The sequence below is a fragment of the Urocitellus parryii genome, unplaced genomic scaffold (assembly GCF_045843805.1).
Source record: "Urocitellus parryii isolate mUroPar1 unplaced genomic scaffold, mUroPar1.hap1 Scaffold_87, whole genome shotgun sequence".
In the NCBI taxonomy this organism is placed as follows: Eukaryota; Metazoa; Chordata; class Mammalia; order Rodentia; family Sciuridae; genus Urocitellus; species Urocitellus parryii.
In genome coordinates this window covers 1,104,325-1,130,604 of record NW_027554208.1, presented here as the reverse complement: position 1 = coordinate 1,130,604, position 26,280 = coordinate 1,104,325, and the positions used below count along the sequence as shown (strand labels likewise).

The 26,280-nt window shown below is 35.2% G+C and overlaps 1 protein-coding gene and 1 pseudogene across 4 annotated transcripts in view; one reads left to right on the top strand and one right to left on the bottom strand.

Moving 5' to 3' along the window:
• LOC144253037 (corepressor interacting with RBPJ 1-like) overlaps positions 1–22,118 on the bottom strand; it is a 35,924-nt pseudogene extending 13,806 nt beyond the window's left edge.
• Positions 22,119–22,169: 51 nt separating this feature from the next.
• The window catches only part of LOC144253039 (secernin-3-like), a 34,053-nt gene continuing 29,942 nt past the window's right edge, over positions 22,170–26,280 (top strand). For all 4 annotated transcript variants that reach the window (XM_077794993.1, XM_077794992.1, XM_077794991.1 and 1 more), the window contains exons 1-2: positions 22,170–22,247; positions 23,994–24,160. In XM_077794993.1, the coding sequence (XP_077651119.1) occupies positions 24,005–24,160 (156 nt within the window). In that variant the 5' untranslated portion in view covers positions 22,170–22,247; positions 23,994–24,004. The remainder of the gene's footprint in view (positions 22,248–23,993; positions 24,161–26,280) is intronic.

The window sequence follows — 26,280 nt, the reverse complement described above, 5'->3', positions numbered from 1 at the left end:
TTAGTTATACGTGTATATTGCAAAGTCTGAGATGACCAATTTAAAAAAAATATCAAGAAATAGTATAATTGAAATGTTGAGAAAACGTGAAATCATATAAAATACTCATTTAAAACCAGATGAAGCAGAAAAAGAACAAAAATGAAACGATGAATGAGGGCAATGAATAGAAAACAATTACAAAAAACAAAAGCTAGGGGCTGGGGTTGTGGCTCAGAGGTAGAGTGCTCACCTAGCATGTGTGAGGCACTAGGTTCAATCCTCAGCACCACGTAAAGTAAAATAAAGATACTGTGTCCACCTATAACTAAAAAATAAATGTTAAAAAAATGAAAGCTATTAAGTATACCAATCATCACTTTTATATAAAGAATCTTAACATACCAACTAAGAGACTATAAGAAAAAAAAAGACCCAACTGTATGATATTCAAAAGAAATCTACTTTAAACATAAAGGCACAGGAGCTGGGGGATGCACACTTATAATCCCAGCAACTCGGGAGGCAAAGGCAGAAAGATCTTAAGGACAAGGCCAGCTTAGTGAGACCCTATCTCAAAAAAGAACTGGGGATGTAGTTCAGTGGTTAAGTACCCGTGGGCCCAACCCCCAGTACTGAAAAAAAAAAAAAGACACAAATTAAAAGTAAAAGAATGGGGGATGGGGTTAGTTCAGTAATAGTGCTTGCCTAGCATGTGGTAGCCTCTGAGTTCGATCCTTAGCACCACAAAAAACAAAAATAAAAACAAAGCAAAAGAGTGCATGAATGGAGAAAGATATACCCCAGGCTAACAATAACCAAATAAAGATGGAGCATATATATTAATTTTATTGAATCCAGGAGAACTCTACCACTGCGTTAAAACCACTGAGCCACCCTTTTTATTCTTTAAATCTGTGACTGGGGGTTGCTAAGTTGCTTTGGTTGTTAAGTATGATTGCCTCATATTTGTAATCCTCCTGTCTCAGCTTTTTGAGTAGCTGGGATTACAAGCATGCACCACTGTACCTGGCGCCATATTAATTTTAGACAAACAGATTTCAGAGCAAGGACAAATACCAAGGCTAAATAGAGTATTACATAACGGTCAAAGGGTCAATTTTCCAAAAAGACCCAAATATGTGTATGTGCCTAACAGAGCATCAAAATGTGTAAAGCAAAAACTGATGAGTATCTTTAGAAACAGGCAACTCCACTATTATAGCTGGAGACTTCCCATCCCTCTATCAATAACTGACAGATACAACAGGTGAAAAATCAGAATATATTGAACTGATCCATCAACTGGATCTAGTTGACATTTTTTTCCTAATTGACATTTATAGAATACTTCATTCACCTAGCAACAGCAGAAAAATATATATTTTCTCACATTCATATAGAACATTTACCAAATAGACCACATCTGGGCCATATAACACAACTTAATAAAAGTAAAAGAAAAACCTAAAATATTTTGAGATTAAATAACAGAGCTCTAAACACATATATCAAAGAAGTCTCAGGAAAAAGTAAAAAATATTTTCAACTAAGAATAGACAATACAACTGCTGTATAACAATTTTGGGCTGGTCTTTGTCCCCAGTTCTTTTTTTTAAAGTAGTAGGGATTGAACATAGGGGTGCTTAACCACTGAGCCACATCCCCAACACATTTTATTTTTTGAGACAGGGCTTTAATAAATTGCTGAGGCTGGCTTTGAACTTGTGATCCTCATGCCGCAGCTTCCTGAATGGCTGGGCTGGTCCCCATGCCTAGCCTTTGTCCCCAGTTCTGAGGGAACCTCAACTCTTGACATTTCCTGAGTAATAAGAGTATCTTTGGTGGGTCCTGATAGTTTATGTTATTGATGTGCCTCATGATGGTGACTCATGATTGAAATATTCCACTGTGGTTTAAGAAAAAAGAAAAAGATTTTTAATTTCAATATACATGATCAGATCATGCTCAAGGGCTAGGGTTGTGACTCAGTGGTAGAGTACTCACCTAGTAGGTGAGAGGCCCTGGGTTCGGTCCTCAGCACCACATATAAATAAATGAAATAAAGGTATTGTGTCTACCTACAACTAAAAAAATACTAAACAAAACAACAAAAAAAGAGCTGACTCAAGATAGTGGCTGACCATACCAGAAAAATAAATCATGTGATTAGAGGGCTAGACTTTGAGCTAGGTGAGAGAAGCCCTTTGAGGAAGAAAGAAGAGCTGGAGATAGAAGAGTTAAATCTCATGGCTAATGATTTTGATCATTCACAACTATGTAATAAAGACCAATAAAAACTAGACAGCTTGGATAAGCTTCCCTGGTTAATAAAAGTTGTTATATATTAATGTACAAGAAGATTGACAGGTACTGACTCTACAGGGAGACTTTGGAAGACTGTGTCTGGGACCTTCCCAGACCTTGTTCTATGTACCTCTTCTTTTGGCTTACCCTGATTTTTATCCTTTTACTATAGTAAAATTGTAATCACAAGTATAGTGTTAGTTTCTGAGTTCTGTAAGTCAGTCTAGTGAATTATCAAACCTTAGGCAGGTAGAAGGAAGCGTGGATTTGTAGCAGGTTTGGTGGGTGGTCTAGGAACTCCCAAATTTGTAGCTGGTGTCTTAATTGAGAATAGTCTTTGGAGAACTGTTAACCTATGAAGTCTGGCCTATTTCTGGGTAGTTAATGTCAGAAATCATTGTAATAAAACCTATTAAATTTTGTAGGACACAGCAAAAACCAACTCAGAAAGAAATTTATAGTACTAAATACATGTATTAGAAGAAAGATTTAAAATCAATATGTAGAGCTGGAGTGTAGCTCCGTGGAACAGAACTTGACTAGCATGGGTGAGGCCTTGGGTTCAAACTTCATCACCTCTCCCAAATCAATTACATAATCTTCTGTCTTATAAAACTAGAAAAGGAAGAGCAAATTAAATTCAAAATAAGAAGAGAAGAAATAAAAAGAGGAAAACAAGGGAGAAAAATCAATCACAACAAAAGCTGGTTCTTTGAAAAGATCAGTAAATTGATAAAGCTCTAGCTAACCAAGGAAAGAGAAATGAAATGAGGGTCAACACTACAGATCCATGGACATTAGAGGGGTAATAATGGAATACAACAAATGATTCTATACCATTAAATCTGATTTACATGAAATGGACCAATTCTTTGAAAGACACAATCTACCAAAGCTGACAAAAGGAGAAAAAGGTCATTTGATAGGCATCTATCTAGTAAAGAAATTTAGCCAACAATCAATCAATAACCTTCTAAAACAAAAAGTGACAGGCCCAGATGGATTCACTAGTTAATTTTATCAAATATTTAAAGAAGAAATTATATATATATATATATATATATTTTTTTTTAAAGAGAGTGAGACAGGGAGAGAGAGGGAAAGAGAAGGAGGGAGGGAGGGAGGGAGAGAGAGAGAAAGAGAGAGAGAATTTTTTAAATATTTATTTATTTATTTATTTTTAGTTATCGGCGGACACAACATCTTTGTTTGTATGTGGTGCTGAGGATCGAACCCGGGCTGCTCGCATGCCAGGCGAGTGCGCTACCACTTGAGCCACATCCCCAGCCCTAAGAAGAAATTATATTAATAATCTCTTCTAGATAACAGAAACAGAAGGAACATTACCTAACTTATTCTATAAGACTAACATCATCCTGATACCAAAACCAAATACAAACAAGAAAGAAAAATTACATGCCAGTACCTCTCATGAGGTATAAAAATATAGGTGTAATAATCTTTAATAAAATATTAGCAATGGAAGTGCTTCAGCATGTCTAGCTCTCCTATAGAGTAACTATTTAGAGCTAACTATTTGCTTCCTGAAGAAAAAGATCTGAAAGTCAAACATGGAGAGAGATACAAAATCCATGTTTAGGGAATAAAGGAGTTTAAAAATAGAATTTTGCTTTATGTTCTTTGAAGAAAATCTTACACATTTACCTGTTTTATAGGTGCCTACATATAAACTTGTATCCTGGTGGGCTATTATAAGACTGGTGTATGTGTGTGTGAATATCTGGGCATTTAAGCATAATGGGAAAACACATTCCATGGAAGAATGGAATGTCCAGAAGAGGCAAAGATATAGGGACAGAAAGTAGTTTAGTGGTTGCCTACAGCTGGGGACTGGAGGGTGAGGGTCAAGGGATTTTCTTTCTTTCTTTTTTAGAAAAATTAAAATGTTCTAAAATTGACTATAGTGATGGATGTACAACTCTGTAAATACACTAAAAGCCATTGCATTGATGGCATGTAAATTATAGCTCAATAAAGCTGTTTAAAAAATACTTGCTCAGTTTGAGGTCAGCCTCAGTTTGAGGGCAACTTAGTGAGACCCTGTCTCAAGATACAATAAAAAGGCTGGGGATGCAGCTCAGTGGTAGAGCACTTGCCTAGCATGCATGAGGCCCTGGCTGGGTTCAATCCCTAGTACCAGAAAAAACAAACAAATCACTTGCTCTGTTGAAATACTCCACTGTGGTTTAAGAAAAAAGAAAAAGATTTTTAATTTCAATATACATTAAAAACACAAATAACTGACAGATGTTAAGAGTCAGTGATAAAAAATAAGTTCTACAGAGTATAGATAAAAGATATGAATTAGTCATTTAATTATGTTATAGAATATTTTATAAAAATTCAGTTACCACTGAAGCTTACAAGTTTTAAGGATAATTTTGATGTATCTGGAGTGGATGAAAAAGGTAAGATGATCTTTTCAGTAGAAAAGATATTCTAAACCAGCTTAGCCCAAAGAAGCATTTTGATTGCCTAATTTAACTTTGTAAAGGAGAAGTAAATCTTATAGCTGGTCTCTGTAAACCTCACAGCTGGAGCATTCTAACAGCACCTTGCAGTTTCCAGTGATCAAAGTAAGTTACTTTATATACTAAACTAAGAATTTCATAATAGAAATAATGTAACACCAGGGGGTGCAGTTATCATGAAATAATTACACTCCTGGGAGATTACAGGCACAAGGCTGTACCCCAGGGGTGTGATTATCCCATGATAACCACATCTACTGAAATTGCCTTATTGCAAAAATAATCTCTATTCACTGGTGAGACATTATTCAATAGGTGATTTTTTTAAATGAAAAGATTTTTTTTTTAGTTTGAATCACCAAGTGGATTAGGAAATTGGTCAGTTTATTTTTCATTGCATTCAAGTTCAGAATATTACATCATTATTACTCACTTTTCTATTTAAGATAGTAGAGTTTTGATTTTGTTTTTGAGAAAACTTTAAGAGTTTCTATTAGCTTTAGTTAAGTACTACTGCTAAATTCAGGTCAAACTTTAGAGGCATTAATGGAGCAATACAATTTAAAATAATTTATTTCTATGTATAATTTTTAATTCTTTTAAAGAAATGCTCACTTAAAAATTTATAAATGTAATTTATCTTCACTGTTGGAAATATGGATAAGCAAAAAGATAAAACTAAAAATCTTAGTAATCCTACTACCCAAACACAACCACTATTAATTTGGTCTATCTCCTTCCAATCCTTTTCTTTAAAATATCTGTTTCTGTGTCTACCTATACACATAAACAGATATACAACTGTAACTTCTCTGTCTTATAACCTATTTTTAAAAAATTCACTAAATGTTTTAAAAAATATCCCCATCATTAAGAAATTTTATCATTTTAAATGCTGCATTGTACAGAATTCCATTATAACAATGTTCCATAATTCACTTAATTTCCTTTCAACAGTCCAGGTTCATGTTCATAATCCCAGATTGGTAAGCTGAGGCAGAACAATCACACACAAGTTTCGAGAACAGCCTCAGCAATTTAGTAAGACCCTGTCACAAAATTAAAATAAAAAGGGCTGGGGATATAGCTTGTGGGTAGAATGCCCCTGGGTTCAAACCCCAGTATGAGGGAATTTTTTTTTTTTTTTTTTACTAGATATTTTAGTATTGTCTCTCACTATCATACACAATTCTTTGTGACTAAATCTTTAGGACATATTCATGACTATTTCCTTAGGATAAATTTATGACTTTATGATAAATAAAACACAAGTTAAACAAACAAATATACAGTAAAAGGTACTATCCTCCCAAATCTTCAATTATTCTTATAAACAGCTTAAGATAATGGTTTTCAACCTTGATGGTACATCAGAAACAGATTGGTAACTTTCACCTTATGTAATAGCCTAGATAGTGAAAGCTACTGATTTCTTTTTCTTTTTTTGTGGTGCTGGAGATGGAACCTATGACCTTGTGCATACTAGGCAAGGGCTTTACAACTGAATGAATCCCTATTCCTTTCACAATTTTAACAGAGTTCAATGTCTTCAGATATTCTTAGACAATTCAGATACAGAATTTAAGAAATTAAAATACCCTGTGTATATGGCAGTTTTTACTCTCATACCTTGTCAGTTTGAAAGAAAAAACTGGAAATGGAAGTTTCTCTAATATCTTAAAGATATAAAGATAAAGTTTCCCTAATATCTTAAAGATATAAAGATTAAGGCAAAGAATTAATTCAGTCTGTTAGGTATTTCTCATTGTGAACACAGCCTTTGCACCACAACCATAACTCTGCTTCCTTTAGCTGTTCTAATATTCTGAAAATAAACTTAACATGGGAATAGAAAGGAAAGCATTAGCTTTCTGAAGAGTTTTAGTGCTTAAAAAGGCTAAATTTTAAGTTTATTTTAAAATTTTAATACAAAATAATATTGCTTGTAATTTCATCAAATTAACATCTTAACTAATTCCAATGAAAATTCAGTTAGTATTTTTTATCTGGAGTACTGGGAATTGAAATCAGGGGTGCTCTCTAACACTGAACTATATCCCCAGCCCTTTTCATTTTTTATTTTGAATCAGGGTCTCAATAAGTTGCTGAGGCTGGCCTCCAACTTGTGATTCTCTTGCCTCAGCCTCCTGAGTAGATGGATTATAGGCCTTCGATACCACACCTAGTTTAATTAATATCATGCCATTCCCCTATTGCACGATATTTAGATTCTTTACAATACTTAAAAATTAGAAATGTTGAAAATTTGTCCCCCCCCTTTTTTATGTAAAGGCTCTTTCAACACATTTCTCTTTCATTTTCCTCTATATTATTTGCCTTCCAAAGACAAACAACAGATCATAAGCATTATCCGAGGATAAGATTCTCAGACTTTTCTCTGGACTCTTATTCAATAGCCCCTATGGGGCAGGAGCTTGAGAACCAATATTTAAACAAGCTGTGTTAAGTGATTCCTTACAGTAGGTAAGCTTGGGAAACACTGGTTGCAGGATGAATGGACAAATTCCCTCCATCCCATCTTGAGAGCCATTCAAATTTTATTCTATTCAAGTTAAATTCTTTTGTGCTTATGTTTTTCTTCAGGTCTTTTTTTTGGGGGGGGGAGGTGTCAAACTTTCTTTCTACCTATCTAAATTTTAATTCTTCAGAGATCATTTTAGTCCTTCTTACTCTGTTAACTACCTAATTTAACAATGCTTTCCTCTATTAAACAGACTCTTAAATCGTATTCTAATTTTGAGTAGATTGTCACTAGCCCCTTTTATTTTTTATTTAGAGTCAGGGTCTTGCTAAGTTTATGAGGCTGGCTTTGAACTTGTGATACTCCTGCCTAAGCCTCCTGAGCTGCTAGAATTATAAGCATGCACCACTGTGCCCAACTGTCTCTTATGTGATATGTTAATGTTTCTGATTTGATTGGAAATTAGGAATAGTCTATACCTTCAATAAACCAGAACATAAAGTTTAAAAAACTTATTGGCTAATGTGTAGGATGTCAAATACATAGTTGCTAAAAACAAGTGTTTGAAAAATAAATAATAAACTGGTTCTAAGAATTAATTTTCAAATAGGGCTTTTCTGGGGGGTGCGGGTGGTTAGGGATCAAATCCAGAGGCTCCAGGCAAATGCACTACCACTGAGCTACACCGACAACCCTAAAAATAGAGGCTCTTATATCAGTAAGTCATCCTTTTATCATAAAAGGTAGAGCATCTAAAGTCATACAGATTTTAAAAATAACTTCATCCTTGAAAGCCAATTTAATTATGGAATGCCTGACATTTTGTTTATCCTACATACTTTTAATTGATACCATTTAACTTTTTTTACACTTTATATATCCTCCTATATCCTTACAAATCAACATAGATCTCTAGCTATATTACTTATGTATATATATTACATACGGTTGTAGAGTATTCCATTTGCGGGAGATACTCCACAATTAATAAAAAAAATACTCAAGAAGTGATTATTACATGCCAGGCACTATTCTAAGCATCATGTATTAACTTATCTAGTTTTCATAACAACTTTATGAGATGTAGGTACTATTATGTTTTATACATATCAGCAAGAGATGTTAAATAACTTGCCTAAAGTTACAATTAAGAAGCAGCACAGTAGAAGTTCTAAAGCAGGCATCTAAGGAGTCATCTTCAATCAATATTTTTTTAATATTTATTTTTTAGTTGTAGTTGGACACAATACCTTTATTTATTTATTTTTAAGTGGTGCTGAGGATCAAACCCAGGGTCTCACACATGGCTAGGCAAGCGCTCTATCGCTGAGCCACAACCCCAGGCCCTTTAGTCAATGTTTTTAACCACTAGGTGAGTGCCACTAAGTATGTGCCCTATCAGGATTGATGGTCCCTCTGTATGAAAGGCTGTTCCTTTTGCCTGATACGCCAAATGCTCTTTTCCCAGATCTCACACTGCTGTAATCATCTTGTCATTCAGGTCTCATCTTAACATCACTTCCTCAGAGGGGCCTTTCTGACCACTTAATATAGTAACTCCCCAGTTAGTTTTGATCACAGATTCCAATTACATTTTCATCACAGAACTTATAATTGCTTCATAAATAACTGCTGAATAAACCCCCTACTGATAGACATTCATTGGGGTATTATTGTAGAATTCCTCTTCAGTCAAATGAACTTTTTCCAAATAATATGAACAAAGTAGAAAAATGCATAAATTGTTGAATCCTATTGTTTTACCTATATTTAACCATACTTGAGAAGTCTACATGTTGTTTCTAATCTTTCACTACTGTGAATCTTTGAGGGTATACCTTATTGCTTTCTTTTAACTACTGGAAGGTAAAAGGATATGGTGGATTTTTGTTTGTGTTTTTCTGAGACAGGGCCTCAGTAAATTGTTAAGGCTGGCCTCAAGTTTGCAATCCTCCTGATTCAGCCTCCTGAGTAGCTAGGATTACAGGCATGCCCCAAATGATGTTTTGAATACTTCTGATATATATTATGGCCCTTCAAAATGGCTGTTCAATTTATTAACAAAGGATTTAAATATTCATCTTACCATATTTGCTCCAACACCCTGTATACAGTTCTTTCAAGTCTTTACCAAATTTCACAGGCAAAACAGACAATATATTGTATGTAACATATGTCAATATATGTAGACTTCTTAAATATGGTTAAATATAGGTAAAACAATAGGATTCAACAAGTTATGTATTTTTCTACTTCATTCATGTTATTTGGACAAAGTTCACTTAACTGAAAAGAATAGTTCTACAATAATACCCCAATGAATGGCATACAAAAACCTGAATTGCATACACTGAATTACCATAAGGTTAATGGATACAAATGGAGGGCTAAAGAAAAGTCAATAACCAGCTGCATTAAACAGGAATTTACTAACTGTGTGGCATGTGACTGTGGGGTTTTACTGTTTTCAATACTTATTTTTTTAAAAAATATTTTTAGTTAAACATGGACATAATATCTTTATTTTAAAAAAATATTTTAGTTGTAGTTGGACACAATACTTTTATTTTGTTTATTTACTTTTATGTGACACTGGGGATCGAACCCAGTGCCTCACATGTTCGAGGCCAGTGCTCTGCCACTGAACCACAACCCCAGCTCTTGTTTTAAATACTTTTAAAAATAGGTTAATACACAAGTTCTTTGGGTTGTTGTTAGCATACTTTCTAATACAGACTCAAGACAAGGCAGGCCTACTGATTATTAAAAGAAAGGGCTAAGCCTGGAGTCTATCCTACTCATTCTCTCAGAAGCAGGATCAGAGTAAGATGAGGCTGGGGAAGAAAGACAGCTACTACTTCTGCCTGTCTCAAAACAACCCATGAATCATGTAGGTGTAAGGAAACTATAAGACTGGCATGAAGGAAAAGATGAGAAAGAAGCAACCCTATCTTGAAAACAGAATATACTTTTAAGATGTAACAATGAATCTCTGGACTAAGAAAGGGAAGTGTCAAAAATATTTGAGCCAAATGGGTTCGTGATGTATGACCTACTCCACTCCATTTTCTTTGGGGTTTTATTTCCTTTGGGGCCTTTATCCCTTCTACTAATTGGAAGAGGGCAGGGAAGGAGGGAGAATTAGCTATGTGGGTTATTAAGAGTATCTGTATTGTGGTATCAGTGGTAAGTTCTTTTTTTTTTAAAGATAGAGTGAGAGAGGAGAGAGAGAGAGAGAGAGAATTTTTTAATATTTATTTTTTAGTTCTCGGCGGACACAACATCTTTGTTGGTATGTGGTGCTGAGGATCGAACCCGGGCCGCACGCATGCCAGGCGAGCGTGCTACCACTTCAGCCACATCCCCAGCCCTGGTAAGTTCTTTTATAAGGTATTTTGCCAGAACAAAGACTGTATTAACATTGTCTTACAACTGAACAACTAGTTCTCCTTCTCCTTAAAAGGTGGTTTCTGAACTTATTTTACAGGAATAAAGATTTTTCAAAAATCAATCACAGTATTTTATAGGTATGCTTCCTTCACCAATTCTAACATCTATACCACCACTAGGGAAATGCCCAAAATAACGATGGATCAAATTCCTAAACTCCTAATATTAAGATGAACTTTTTTGAACGTGGTTTTCTAGAAGAAAGTAAGAACAGATGCAAAAGGTTGAAAGCTGAATGAGGGTGAACCCTAGGCTCAAGATTGAGGTGAACAGCAAAAGCCATAGAGATTCTAAAGAGATGACTGGAGGCCTTGCGACTGAAAGAAGGGGACTTAATGCCCAGAGGACTTGTTTCAATAAATAGCAGTGCTTTTATGTTTTAGGGTTTTATGTAAGATTTCTTTAAAAAAAAAAAGAGTTCTATAGCTGCTTTATAAAGTGCTGAAAATCTGAGTCATACTATCATCCTTATTGTAAAATCAGGAGTTGAGCTGGGTGTGATGGCTCATGCCTGTAATTCCAGTGACTAGGGAAGCTCAGGTAGGAAGATCTCAAGTTTGATGTCAGCCTCAGCAATTCAGTCAGACTCTCAGCAACTTAGTGGAACCCTCCCTCCAGGTAAAAGATTTTATAAAGGGCTGGGGATGTAGTTCAGTAATAAAGTGCCCTTGGGTTCAATCCCTTGTACCAAAAAAAAAAAAAAAAATCAGGAGTTGAAGCCCATAAAAGTGAAATTACTCATTGAAGGTTATAGAATTAAGTAGGGTATTTCTATTATGACTTATTCTGAGACAGGATTAAATTAGTATGGCTATCTCAATGAAATAGTAGTAAGATAATGATGAACTTAAGCTAAAACTTCACAGTTTTAGTATCCTTTTTATGAAGAGCCAAAATGATGCAAACCCAAGTGGACAAATTTTTTTTTAGAAAATAATACGTAGTAAGATAAATAATTTTCCAATATAAACCCAATTTAAACATATTTATCATCTTTTTTTACTCAGTTTTGTTTTTAATTCCATGAACCAAAGAGAAATGATTGCTGAGGCTTTCACTCCAGCCTTTTTTAAAAATCAGGAGAATCTAAATATGAGAATCAACTATTTATTTTCTAATTTTAGGCCACTAACCTGATAAAGTATTTATTGTTATCTTACCTTAAAAAATCAAGTTCATAGGGCCTTTGGCTGGAAAAATTACATTTTAATTCTATTACAAAGCATTTTAGTTTCAACACAGAATTTCTCAATGATAATCATATTTTGGTAATGTGCCTTAGTCTAAAACAATAAAACTCAAATAAAACAAAAAATACTCAGATTAAAGAAAAAAATGTTATTTTTCTTTCCTTATTTACCTAAATTCTAAAAAAAATCATGTCTAATGCCTACCTGAGCCATCAGTGGGAACCGAACTTGCATTGATTCCAGAAAGACCAAACAAAGGACATTCTCGATCTGTGTTGACATGACCCCATTTGTGACATTTAATACATCTTACATTTCGAACCTGAGAAAAGTGAATGAATATTCTTTTGGTTACTAAAATACTACGAATCTAACCAATGTTTGGCAGGATTCAAGTTAAATTACTCACATTTTAAAAAGATCTGTAGGAAAAGATACTACAAAACTAAGTTTGGTAAATTTAATACAAATACTAAAATCTTATTATAAATTCTGCCTAACACCTAAGCTGAATCCTATTGTTTTTTACTTCTTAGTTGGTTGCAATATAACAATATCATCTTAAAATTTCTTAGTTTTAATAAGTCAAAATTAAAAGTTTCAAATTTCTAAACCAGGAGCTGGCAAAATTTTCCTGTAAAGGTTCAAATAGAACTTATTTTAGGCTTTTCAGGCCCAACCTCTGTGCCAACTGTAAGGACTCAGCTCTGCTGTTTAAGTTACAGATAATACATAAATGAACAAGCAAGGAAAGGTTCCAACAACATTTTCTTTATAAGGATTCCCTCTAGTGACAGGCTGCCCTGATTCTAAACAAATTACTGTTTTAAATCTTTTCTTGGTCATGACCTAATTCTCTAAATTCTTGGAAAAGAGCAGACACCAACATCATTATAACTCTTTTTTTTAAGTATTTATTTTTTAGTTGCAGTTGGATACAATATCTTTATCTTATTTATTTATTATTATGTGGTGCTGAGGATCAAACCCAGGCCTCACACATGCTAGGTGAGGGCTCTACAGCTGAGCCACAACTGCAGCCCTATAATTTTTTTTTTAATATTTATTTTTTTAAGTTGTAGTTGGATACAATCCCTTTATTCCATTCATTTAATTTATGCGGCGCTGAGGATCGAACACAGGGCCCCACGCATGCTAGGCGAGCGCTCTACCATTGAGCTACAATCCCAGCCTCCCCATAACTCTTATTAGTAATTTTGATTCACATTTTTGGTCAGTCTACCACATTTAATGTTTTCTCCTTATTCCTACCATCATCTGATACCAATACAAACCATATTGTTCTTTTTCAGCGTGAACACCTTTTTGATAATTATGTAGATATTTACTAAATAAAAATTATTCGTAAAGGGTAAAATACATGTCACTTGCCTGAATGCCAAAGGGCTGATCTCTGATGTTCATGTCATCTTTGGCATATCTATTAAATAGAGAAAATGTATAAATAAAATATTAAGAATAATTTAATAAATTCAATGGTAGTTAACTTGAAAAAGTTATAGTCCTCAAAACAATATGAAATGTGTTATTACTTCAATAAGTATACAGAACTATAGTCTATTTAATATTTCAAAATAGTTATCAAATATCTAGGCTTATAGTTTGTAATTTATAAATAAAAAGAACAAGAATATAAAACAAGACTATGATAAAAGTAGATTGGTTGCATAAGAAAGTTCAATAAAAATGTTTTCATATTAGTTACTTTCTCTAACGCATATAAAGGTAATAACATAAGATGGGATTGCAGATATAGTGATATATATTGTATCTTAAAAGCAAACCAGACCGTACTTTTCTCATGGAGCTCCTTTCTGCCATTCAAATTTGTATTCTGTCTCTCCTTCTGTTTCTTCTTTCTAAAACATTCATTAAAAAGTCTTTCAATTTTCTCCATAAAATCAAAATTAATTATAAGTAAATTAAAACAGTAAATAGTGCTTTACCTCTTTGTTTTCTTGATTGCATATCAAAAATACAGGAGGGGAAAAAGTAAGACAAGTTAAAATTATCAGTGTAAAAATCAAATGTATATTACCACTATGATATGTTATTTGATTATAATTTGTAAGATTGTACTGGTTTGACTTCTTTCTTTTTGCATGAGATAAAAATCAAGGACGAAAGGATAAAATACAATACTGAATTTAACAATACTATATTTAACAAACATGTTAACTGCTAATTGTTAATTGCTAATTTTGAAACTTTTATGCTTTTTACAGATAGTGAATATTGTATTTTATATACACAAGTATATTTAGAAGGAAAGACTAAAGATATAACCACATTATAAAAGAATAAATGCATTTCTGCTGGTGTTGAGATTTTTTTTCCTCCCAAAAGGACACCTCATGAAAAATTACTAGAACAATATTTTTAATATTTATTCTACTTTATTGGTTATAATATTATTCTTTATTATCTCCTCAGAAAACCAATTTTATTTATTTTTTATTTATTATTTTGTAGTACTGGGGATTGAAGCCAGGGGTGCTCTAACACTGAACTACAAACCCAGTCCTTTTTATTTAAGTGAGGGTGTTACTAAAGTTGTGATCTTCCTGTCTCAGCCTCCCAGATAAGGATTATAGGTTTGCACCATTGCACCTGACATGATAACAATCTTTAAAAACAAAGAATACTTTTAAAAAGTCTGTTAGCTGGCTGGGGATGTGGCTCAAGCGGTAACACGCTCTCCTGGCATGTGTGGAGAGCTGGGTTCTATCCTCAGCACCACATAAAATAAAGATGTTGTGTCCACCGAAAACTGAAAAATAAATACTAAAAACAACAACAAAAAAATTTTCTCTCTCTCTCCTCTCTCTCTTAAAAAAAGTCTATTAGCAGTTTTCAATCTTTTTTAAAAATTTTGATTAATTAATTTCTTTGAGATGGAGGTCACTATGTTGTGCAGGTTGGTCCTGAATTTGCCTCTTCCTGTTTTGAGACTCCCTGGTAGCTGCCACTACAGGTTTGTGCTATCACACCCAGCAGTTCTCAATCTGTAGTTGTAAACATATAAAATATTTTAAGGAAACAGGGCAAGTACCTTTTTTGGCTCCTGGTGGGGCTTCATACATGAAATTAAGGCCATTCTTTACACGTTCATCTCCCATAAGCAATCTAAATGACATAAGAAATAAACTTAACAGTTTTATCCTTCCACCCCAAAAGGAACCCCAAGAGAATAAAAATAAATATTTTTTTTGTTAGAGTTCAAATTCTAAAATTTTACCCCACTGATTAGAGGACATTTAGAATATGTGAACGGAAATCAAACAATACTGTTTCTTTAGAATATGTGAATGGAAATCACAATACTATTTCTTTAATAATAGGCTGTAAGTTTTGAAACCGTCTTCTTACTTGAAATATTCTGGTCCTCTCAACAAAAAAGAGGAAAAGCTCTACGGTCACTCTAAAGGACTTTTCTTAAATTCTGAAATGCTGTTGAAATCCTGAAGGTCATCACAGAGTTGGAATTAAGTTAAACAGTTGGACAAGGACAAGGTTGCCAACAGTTTTTCTTAATTGTGAGGAATCAGTTTTGAAAATGAGTCTGGGTTTTCTTGAGAAAGTCAAAGCCAATTAATGCTTGTAAGAATCTAAATGAGAGAATCAAATTCTTTAGTGAGGCCAATGAAAAAAGACTCATTTTAAAAAAACTCTCCAATAAGCAACTTAATATGATAGAATCAGTGCCTGCTGTACCTCAAAAATCTTATTTTTATTGTTCCATTTTAACACTGAAAGTTTCCTGTTCAGGTTCCATTTACAAAAAGAAATGTTTGGCTTTTTATAAAAAATCCTCAGCCACAAATTGTATGCCTGAGTTAAAGTTTAATTCAAAAAATACAGGTAAAGGGCTGGGGATGTGGCTCAAGCGGTAGCACGCTCGCCTGGCATGCGTGCGGCCCGGGTTCGATCCTCAGCATCACATACAAACAACGTGTCCGCCGATAACTAAAAAAATAAATATAAAAAAAAAAATACAGGTAAAGTGCTAATTATAAAGAAGAAAGCCAACAAGGAAATAGAATTTCCTCTCATACTTGGAAAAGACAATCAAAATGGATATGCTACATGATTGAGATTCTTCTCTTACTTCCATTGGATTCTATAAACAACTGTTATGGAAAAAAAAAGAGAAGCAAAGGAACATAGGTACAGACATCCATACAATGGATTATTATTCAGCAACAGAAAGGAATTAAGTGCTGATACATGTCATACCATGAAACATGCTAAGAAAAAGAAATCAGTTACAAGATGCCACATGTACAGGACATGTCCAGAATTGGCAAATTTATAGAGATAGTAGACTGGCAATTACTTAGGGCTGAGAGGTAGAAGAAGGACAAGGTTGGGAAATTGGAAGTAATTGCTAATAGGTATAAGATTTCTTTTTCAGAGATGAAACGTTCTGAAATTAGATTATGGTGATGATGCCAAAACTCTTAGTTATTGGTGGACACAACATCTTTGTTGGTATGTGGTGCTGAGGATCGAACCCGGGCCGCACGCATGCCAGGCGAGCGCGCTACCGCTTGAGCCACATCCCCAGCCCCAAAAACTCTTAATATACTTAGAAGTCAACATATCTTTACACAAGTATGTAAATTTTGTCTTATATTAACACCATTAAAAAATGAAAATTAAGGGCTGGGTTGTGGCTTAGCAGTAGAGCAATTGCCTAGCACGTGCGAAGCCCTGGGTTTGATCCTCGGCAACACATAAAAATAAATAAAATAAAGATACTGTATCCAACTACTACTAAAAAATATTTTTAAAAAGTGAAAATTAAAAAGATCAGCATCACTAAATATTATGGAAATGTAAATCCAAAACTGCAATGAGATACCACTTCATACTTACTAGGATGGTTACTGCTGAACACAAAAAACCAAAAAAAAAAAAAAGTTAAATAGAGCATTTCAGCAAAGGAAATTATTAAAAGTATGGAGAGAGAGCTACAGAATGGGAGAAAATCTTGACCAGTGACGTCTCCAATAGGGGGTTAACATACAGAATATATAAAGAATTCAACTTAATACCCCCCCAAAAAAACACAACAAAAACTCAAACCAACTAACTCAATCAATAAATGGGCCAAAGAACTAACCAGAAACTTCTGAAAAAAGAAACACAAATGGTCAAAAAAATCTATGAAAAAATGTTTAACATCTCTATCAATCAGGGAAACGCAAATCAAAACTACACCAAGATTTCATCTTATTCCAGTCAGAACAGCAGCGATCAAGAACACAAACAGTAAATGCTGGCAAGGAAAAAGTACACTTGTACATTTTTGTGGAACTGTAGACTAGTACAACTACTCAGGAAAGCAGTATAGAGATTTCTTACAAAACTAGGGATAACCCACCTATCTCATTCCTTGGTATTTTCCTAAAAGATCTAAAATTGGCATACTACAGCAATAAATTCACCTCCATGTTCACTGCAGAGCAATTCACAATAACTAAATTATGAAATCAACCCAGGTGCCCACCAATAAATGATGGATTAAGAAATTGTGGCCGGGAGGGGCTGGGGTTGTGGCTCAGAGGTAGAGCGCTCGCCTAGCATGGTGAGGCTCTCGGTTCTATCCTCAGCACCACATAAATATAAAATACAGATATTGTGTCCACCTATAACTAAAAAATAAAAAATAAATTAAAAATAAAAAATAAATTAAAAAACAAAAACATGCCTGAAATCCCAGTGGCTTGGGAGGCTGGGGCAGGAGGATCATGAGTTCAAAGCCAGCCTCAGCAAAAGTGAGGTGCTCAGCAACTCAGTGAGACCCTGTCTCTAAATAAAATACAATAGGACTGGGGATGTGGTTCAGTGGTTGAGTGCCCCTGAGTCAATTCCTGATACCAAACAAACAAACAAACAAAAATCAACAGGGAACTTCACCATTATGCATAAGTAAAAAGAACTGATCAAATATAAATAAATAAGCAAATGGAATTATAGTAGAGGAAGGAGAATGGGAGAGGGGAAGGAAATGGGAGGAAAAAGTGGGGATCATGACCTGAATTAAAATTTCATGCATGTATGAGTTTGTTGGGATGAGCCCCCCAACTACTATATATAACTATAAAGTTCTAATAAAAAAAAAAGATAGCACAGTCACTACAGAAAAGAATTTGGTGAATTATATGATCCAGTGATTCCATTCCTAAAAATATATTTATTATTTTTTAATTTTATTTTTTAATATTTATTTTTTAGGTGTAGATGGACATAACACAATGCCTTTATTTTTATGTGGTGCTGAGGATCAAACCCCAGTCCCACCAGTGCTAGGCGAGCACTCTATCGCTGAGCCACAATCCCAGCCCCACCTAAAAATATATTTAAAGAAATTGAAAACAGGAACTTGACCAGTTACCTCTAAAGATTTACACAGCATTATTCACAATAGCTCAAAAGTATAAGCAACCCAATGCCTATAAACAGAGGAGTGTTCTACAGTTCACTTGATTTTTATTGATTGGTTTACTTATTTTTATTATTTATTTATTTATATTTTTGTACAGGGGATTGAACCCAAGGGCACTCAACTACTGAGCCACAACCCTATCCCTTTTTTATATTTTATTTACAGCCAGGGTCTCAATGAGTTGCTTGGAGCCTTGTTAAGGTGCTGAGGCTGGCTTTCAACTCCAATCCTCCTGCCTCAGCCTCCTGAGCTGCTAGGAATACAGATGTGCCCCACTGTGCTTTGTTTATTAAATCTATTTTTGTGACAGTGGTCTCACTATTTTCCAAGGCTGGTCTCAAACTCTTGGGCTCAAGCAAATCTCTTGCCACACCTCTGAAGCAGCTACCACACCCAGCTTTTCTCAGAAACTATATGAGTCGTAGAAAATACATTTTACGTGAATTATGGGTAAAGTCAAATAAAGTGACCATCTATGAGAGTAAAGGGATTAGTCTCCTGTAATTGATTATTCTATAAACAATGGCAGAGGGGCATATCTCACCTATTATCATATGACTCTTGTTCTTTAAGGTACTGTTGCATTAATTCTTCTTGTTTCTTCTTATCATATGATATTTTCTGTTCTGCCATCCATACCTAAATGAGTAAAGTAAAAAAGTAAATTAAATAGTTGGATTTAAGTTAAGTAGCAAGTTTGTTTTTTCATAATTAAATATAAAATGGCATTGTTTATGACAGTCCAATTTAGTAATAATGACATCATCACAAAATAATATCTGAAAATATGATTTGTATCTTGATATAAATCCTAAAATTCAACCATTCAACATAGCTATACTTTCACACAAACATGAGAACTGCTTTCAGTATGTGTGGTACAACAGCACCTTGTACCGGTCCCTACATTATTTCAGAGAGCAAAAAAAGCATTTCTTTACATAGAATATGTTTAACATAGATAACCCATTAGTACAGAACATTAGAAGTAGTGTTATGCAATGGCCACCAATGCTACTGGGTGTCACCAATACCCTAAGAGAGGAGAACTGGAGAAAGAGAAAAAAGGGAAAGGAAATGAAATTGTAGGAAAAAAAGAAAGAGACAAGAAAAGAAACAAAGAGATAAGACAGGGGCTAGGGATTTAGTTTAGTGGTAGAGTGCTTGCCCAACATGATGGAGGCCCTAGGTTCAATCCTCAGCATAAAACAAAACAAAAAACCAAAGAAATAAGACAGAAGTGCTCAGGAGCATGAACACCTTAGGGTAAAGGTGTCTGTGTGAAATTCACAACACCATAAAAATAGTAAAGAGAATGAGACATAGATTAGAATGCTTTACAAGCATAGAATGCTTTATAAGTTTTGGTTATTTATTTTTTAGTTTTGGTTATTAAAAGTTATTTTTTATCAAGTAATTGTATTCACAGGTTGCTAGTGTTATCCATTTATTGCATATCCTGCCAAAGATTCTTTTTAAATTTTTTTAAAGTTGTAGATGGACACAATATATTTATTTGACTTATTTATTTTTATGTGCTGTTGAGGATTGAACCCAGTGCCTCACATGTGCTGGGCAAGTGCTCTACCATTGAGCTACAACCCCAACCCTTGCCAAAGATTTTTTTTTTTTGGCACCAGGGATTGAACCCAAGGGTCTTATCTACCAAGCCACACACCCTCAGCCCTTTTAAAATTTTATTTAGAGACAGGGTCTCTCTATGTTGCTTAGGGCCTCACTAAGTTGCAGATGCTGGTTTTGAACTTGTGATCCTCCTGCCTCAGTCTCCCAAGCCACTGATATTACAGGTGTGCACTATTATGCCCTGTTCTGCCAAAGATTTTCTAATGCATATGCATTAGTATATAAAACATAATTCTATTTACATGGTGGTAACATACTTTACATATATATGTACATATTCACATGGCTATATAAAACTCAAAAACATAAAACATGCTATATATAAAATTAAAAGCCTAGTTCATTTCACAACTTTGTGTGTATAGTCAATTAACAATTTTAGTACCCCCTGTATGTGATGCACACAGTAGTAAGCACTCACTTTGTTTCAAATCCTCTACCCACACTATCTCATTTTTTCCCCCCAAAGGCACAGATAGAGATTTAGGAAAGTAGATACACATTCAAGGAAGAATGCAGGGTATAAAGAAAAGGATGGCAGTTCAATGGTATGAGGTGTTAATATTTATGGAGGACAGTCCTAGGGGCTGGATGAGATACACCATCTCATTTACTCTTCACAACTTTACAAGTCAAAGCAAGTGATACTGATCATCCTTTATTTGTAGATTAAGAAATTTTGGATCAGGAATATTAACTATTTTGTGTGACAATGCCTGTAATTCAGGGACTGCAGGAGGATTGCTAAGTTTAAGGTTAGTGTCAGCAACTTGTAGAGAGAGATCCTTAGCAACTTAGCAGAACTTGTCTCAAAATAAAAAATGGTTGGGATGTAGCCCATTGGTTCAATCCCCAATACCAATAAACAAATAAATATATAAATATTTTATGCAAGGTCTAATACCGACTATGCTGGAATGGTTAGAATCCTCGTCTGCCTCCAAAGCCCTGACTTTTTACTTCATCCTTTTGCTTTTCACCACAATCATTTTCGCTATGGTTTTTCTGCCCTGAGCTTAGCCAAACTGTAATTAATTAATTAATTAATTATTTTTTTTTTGAGAGAGAATTTTAATATTTATTTTTTAGTTTTCGGCGAACACATCTTTGTTTGTATGTGGTGCTGAGGATCGAACCTGGGCCGCACGCATGCCAGGCGAGCGCGCTACCGCTTGAGCCACATCCCCAGCCCTAATTAATTATTTTTTAAAAAATATTTTTTAAGATGTTGATGGACCTTGATTGTATTCATTTATTTATATGCGGTGCTGAGAATTGAACCCAGTGCCTCACACATGCTAAGCAAGTGCTCTATCACTGAGCCACAACTCCAGCCTCTAATAAATTAATTTTGCTTTATTTATTTTTGGTGCCAGTGATTGAGTCCAGATGTACTCTATCACTAAGCTACATCCTCAACCCCTTCTTCTTCTTCTTCTTCTTCTTCTTTTTTTTTTTTTATTTTGAGACAGGGTCTCGCGAAGTTGCGGATCTCGCTAAATTGCAAAGGCTGGCCTCCAACTTGAGATCCTCCGGAGTGCGTCACCGCCCCGACTGTAATTAATTATTTAAAACGCTAATATTCAATGAGGGTGATTTCTTTTATACGATCTATCTTAAATAAACAGTAGTCTTTGTAGAGGAGAAAACTAAGGAGCCGTGAACCTCGGATTCGAAAAGACCAAACCCGAACCAGTTAAGGCAAGTATTGAGCAACTGTGAGCGCAGGCTCCACGTTTTATGGATTTACACTTTGACCGACAGAGCCAACGAGAGCATCCCAACTCGTCTTGGATGTAGAACAAACGTAGAGCGCCTGCTTCATCAGTGAGGAAAAGGGGGCGAGAGCACCTGGGCTTCTGGCCTGGAGAGGAGGTGATATCCTGGCATCCCAGCGACATCACCACTCTCACCCCAGCAGCCCCTGGGGACCCAGTGGCCGTAAGCCAGATCCCTTTGGGTTTCTTCTACTCACCTTTTTGATATTGGATTTGGAGGCAGGATGAAAGTCCTTTTTGCACATGAAGTTGGCGAAGGATTTCCCCATCTTGGCATCCGAGCTGAGGAAGGCAACCAACCGGTCAGCGAGCAACGTAAACAAACTCTGCAGCCTAACCGGAACTGCGCCTCCAGCAGCCGCGGGAACTTCCTAGGTCAAAGGTGACAGCTTCCGTCAACTGGCGCCTCCTCCCGCTACTTTCAGCTGTCACTTCTGGAAGCGCAGAGGCCAGGTGAGGGGCTTGCTAGAGGGAGGAACGTGCGCAGCGGAGGCCAGAGCCCTGGACTAGCTGCGGCGCAGCGCTGCCTGACCGCGGGACTCGCGGCCACAGCCGTTTGATCGTCTCACGCAGTGTACGGGGTCCGCGGTGGCGGCTCTTTCTACCAGCTGTCAGATTGCTTTCGTTGAACGCTGACACGAGTTGCAAAAACTTTTGTGCACCGGGTTTTTCACCTGTCTTGTGGAGAGAGTAATTCTCGCTTTAACTGGAGTACGATTGTGAGGTTCAAACGATGTGATGCTTTTTGAAAGCTATAAAATAGAATGTCAGCTCTACAAGAGCGGGAGCTCCTTTTGTTTCTAGTTATTTCCAGCTGTACGTTCCCTAGTGCAGAAAGATGTTCAGCAAACATTTGTTGAGTGATAAGTGGTGTGAGAGTCCAAGTTTCATGTCCTCAATGGGCCAAGTACCATTCTAACTAGGCAGCAATTGTACCTAGCTTCCCTGACGACCCCTCTTGGATAGTTGAGATCTCCTAGTGCAGCGTGATGGACGTCAGGACTCCAGGGTTTTGAATAGATGTGGCTGCTATTATTATAGAGCACACATCAACCAAGTCCTCTAGCGGGGTTTAGACTAGACTATTTGTGTAATTTACTCTTCTGCCAGATAATAACATCTTTCATTTGAGGATCTACTATGTTTCATGTTAAGCAAAATGCTTAACTTGTCTAATTGAAATCTCCCGTAATAACTCTGTTTAATCTTTTATTCTACTATTGAGCCTGCAAGCATAGAACAATTAAATAGCTTGTCAAAGTTATGTAGTGGTGGAACCAACTTTGGAACACAAATAGAAGGAGATGCAAGATATAAAAGTTGAAATACTCAAAGAAAAGAACAATAAGGATAGTGACCTCTTTCTCATCATTGAGAAGAGAAAAACTTCAGGAGTTTGGGCATTATAAAATAAACAGCTAAAACAATGTGTCTATTCTGAAAGCAAAATAAAGTATAGAATACTTAAGTATATTACTAAAATTGATGATTTAAATTTTACAAATTTCTAGTGAAGACAATCTACATATGAAATTCTACAATCAGGATTTACAAATTATATTTGTGAACTTCCACCATAAAATATTGACAATTGGAATTTCATTGACATTTTTTATATTTGAAGTAGTGAATCTGTTTCAAAATTTCTGTCTTTTTAATATTATAATCTCTGCATATTCTTCCTTAGGTCAAAGGAAACCTTTTCTTTCTTATTTCGAGAAAATACTGAAAACATGTTTTTTTTTTCCCCCCTGTAAGTTTCAATGATAACAATACAAAGATAATTAAGGCATACTCTCGCCTCATAAGGATTTTATTGCCAATAAGAGGACTGGTGCACAAATATATAGAATATAGCCTTTATAACAGTAGGCTAGGTGTAGAGATTCCCGAATATAGGAATAATGAAAAGAAATTCAGGGGAGACTTTAGGAGAGAAAGGTTTTAGAGAATAAATTTGACCCATCAACTAGAAGAAAGTAGTTCACATTGCTATTTTCTTGTTGATTCTTGTAGTTCATGGTTGATTCTTAAGTCATGTTGATTATTGTATTATAGTTTATGATATTTAAAGCTTTAATGAACACCCTTTATTAGACATGGTAATAATATCCCTTGGCCAGAGAGTAGGAGTATTTGTTTTGTATATACTTAACAATATTTTCTCTTGTTATTTAAAAACTTCTATGTGATTGGTAGTTGTTTAGAAAATGGAGCCCTATTCCTGTGATACATTTGTGGCATTACCTCCAGCAACAATTGATAAGAGGATTATTTTTGGAAAAAATTCAGACAGACTCTGTGATGAAGTACAAGAGGTAGTTTATTTTCCTGCTGCAGTTCATGATAACAGAGAACCTCTTAAGGTAGGTAAAATATATGTTTTTATTTTCTAGATATTCAAATCTTTATTTTTAAAAATTGCCTTCATTCCAAGTCTAAATCTGGGAAGCACCTTCACCTCACAAAGAGTGCATAAATATGTACAACAGAGGAAACTCATTTTTAAAAAAAATATTCGTTTTTTAAAAAAATATTTTTTAGTTGTAGATAGACACAATACCTTTATTTATGTATTTTTTCAATGTGGTGCTGAGAATTGAACCCAGTGCCCCACACATTCTAGGTAAGTGCTCAGCCACTGAGCCACAACCCCAGCCCAGAAACTCATTTTTAAAAGAATGTCATTAAAAAAGTATAAGATAACACCCATAGATATTAGTCCATCTTCTAAGAGGCAGTGCAGTCCTCACATCGCCAGAGTACCAAGGTTGTCTTAAACACCAGAATCTATAGCTTAATTTCTCCACTTAATACCAAGCAATAAAAATTAGACAGTCCTGGGCTGGGGATGTGGCTCAAGTGGTAGCGTGCTTGCCTAGCATGCATGTGGCCCGGGTTCGATCCTGAGCACCACATACAAAGATGTTGTGTCTGCCGAAAACCAAAAAATAAATATTAAAAAATTCTCTCTCTCTCTCTCTCTCTCTCTCTCTCTCTCTCTCTCTCTCTCTCTCTCTTTTAAAAAATTAGACAGTCCACCAAGGGAAAAACTGCTTCTATCTGACACTCTTAGAAGGGTCCCCAACTTTCTATTTGAGATGATGTTGAATTTTTGTTTCCCACTGGCCCTTGGATTGTTTCTCCAGATGTAGCACTATTATTTCGTAACTCTTTTTACACAACAGTGATTGAAAACTTCCTTTGATCAGAGAATAATTTTAGGTGTAACCTCTAATATTTAAAAACACTGGTTTATATGTGACAACTTTCAATGAGAATATACCATGGGTGTTCATGTTTCTTGATGCCACAGAAGGTGAGTATAAATGAATTTTAAGAGGTCAGGCATCACTCTGCTTACAAGACAACCCGTTCCTAGATGAGTTCTGGGGTGGCATGTTATTCACAAAAGGCATTTGTCTAATTCTGACCAGGAGCCAGAATTTAGAATAGTTTATAGACAAATCACCAAGGCCATGAATTGACACAAAAAACAGGCAGAGCCCTCTAGCATGTCAGAGATCTTCATTGCTTCAAATTGCAAACCAAAGTATCCCAGAAAACAGGAAATCTGAAATACATGTTTTATTAGCAATATGCTACTTTAAAAATATCATAAAACAGTTATTACTATCATTTTTTTTGAGAGAGAGGGAGAGAGGGAGAGGGAGAGAGGGAGAGAGGGAGAGAGAGAGAGAGAGAGAGAGAGAGAGAGAGAGAATTTTTTAATATTTTACTTTTTAGTTTTCGGCGGACACAACATCTTTGTTGGTATGTGGTGCTGAGGATCGAACCTGGGCCGCACGCATTCCAGGCGAGCGCGCTACCGTTTGAGCCACATCCCCAGCCCTATTACTATCATTAACTAGCAATTTGGAAGAGATAATAGAAGTTAAAATTCAAGAATTTAAATATGAAAAATAATTGAATTAGAAATAGGCTTCTGATTTTTATTTCAATGATTTGGAAGCAATTGAAATAACTAATGAAAATTATTCTTTGATGAAATATTAGAATACTTTTCACATGCAAGCATGTTAGAGCAAGGAGTTTAAAGTCAGCTGTAAGATTCAGATGTTGTCTGATGGGAATTCAGAGTCTACAGTTGGAATAGGAGGTATATGCAACTAATTCCACTATAAATTAAATGATAAATTTAAGTAGAAGCAACATATTGCAGCATAGGAGAAACATGTGATTCAGACTAGGGATCAAGGAAAGCTTCACTAGGAAGTTTGTTAGACAAAAAAGATTTTGATTGGTGTAGAATAAGAAAAGTTAATCCAGATTCTGGATAAAGGTTTATGACTCATTAAAAGGTTTATTAAGCCCTGCAATAGCACTAACAACATGCATTTTATTCAGTCACTTGATAGTATACAAATGAATTGAAGGATCCTTTAAAATTTTTATGGAAGAAATAATTTACTATGGAACTTTAGTGAAAGTTTCACTTTATATTTTATTGCTAAGTTATGTACTT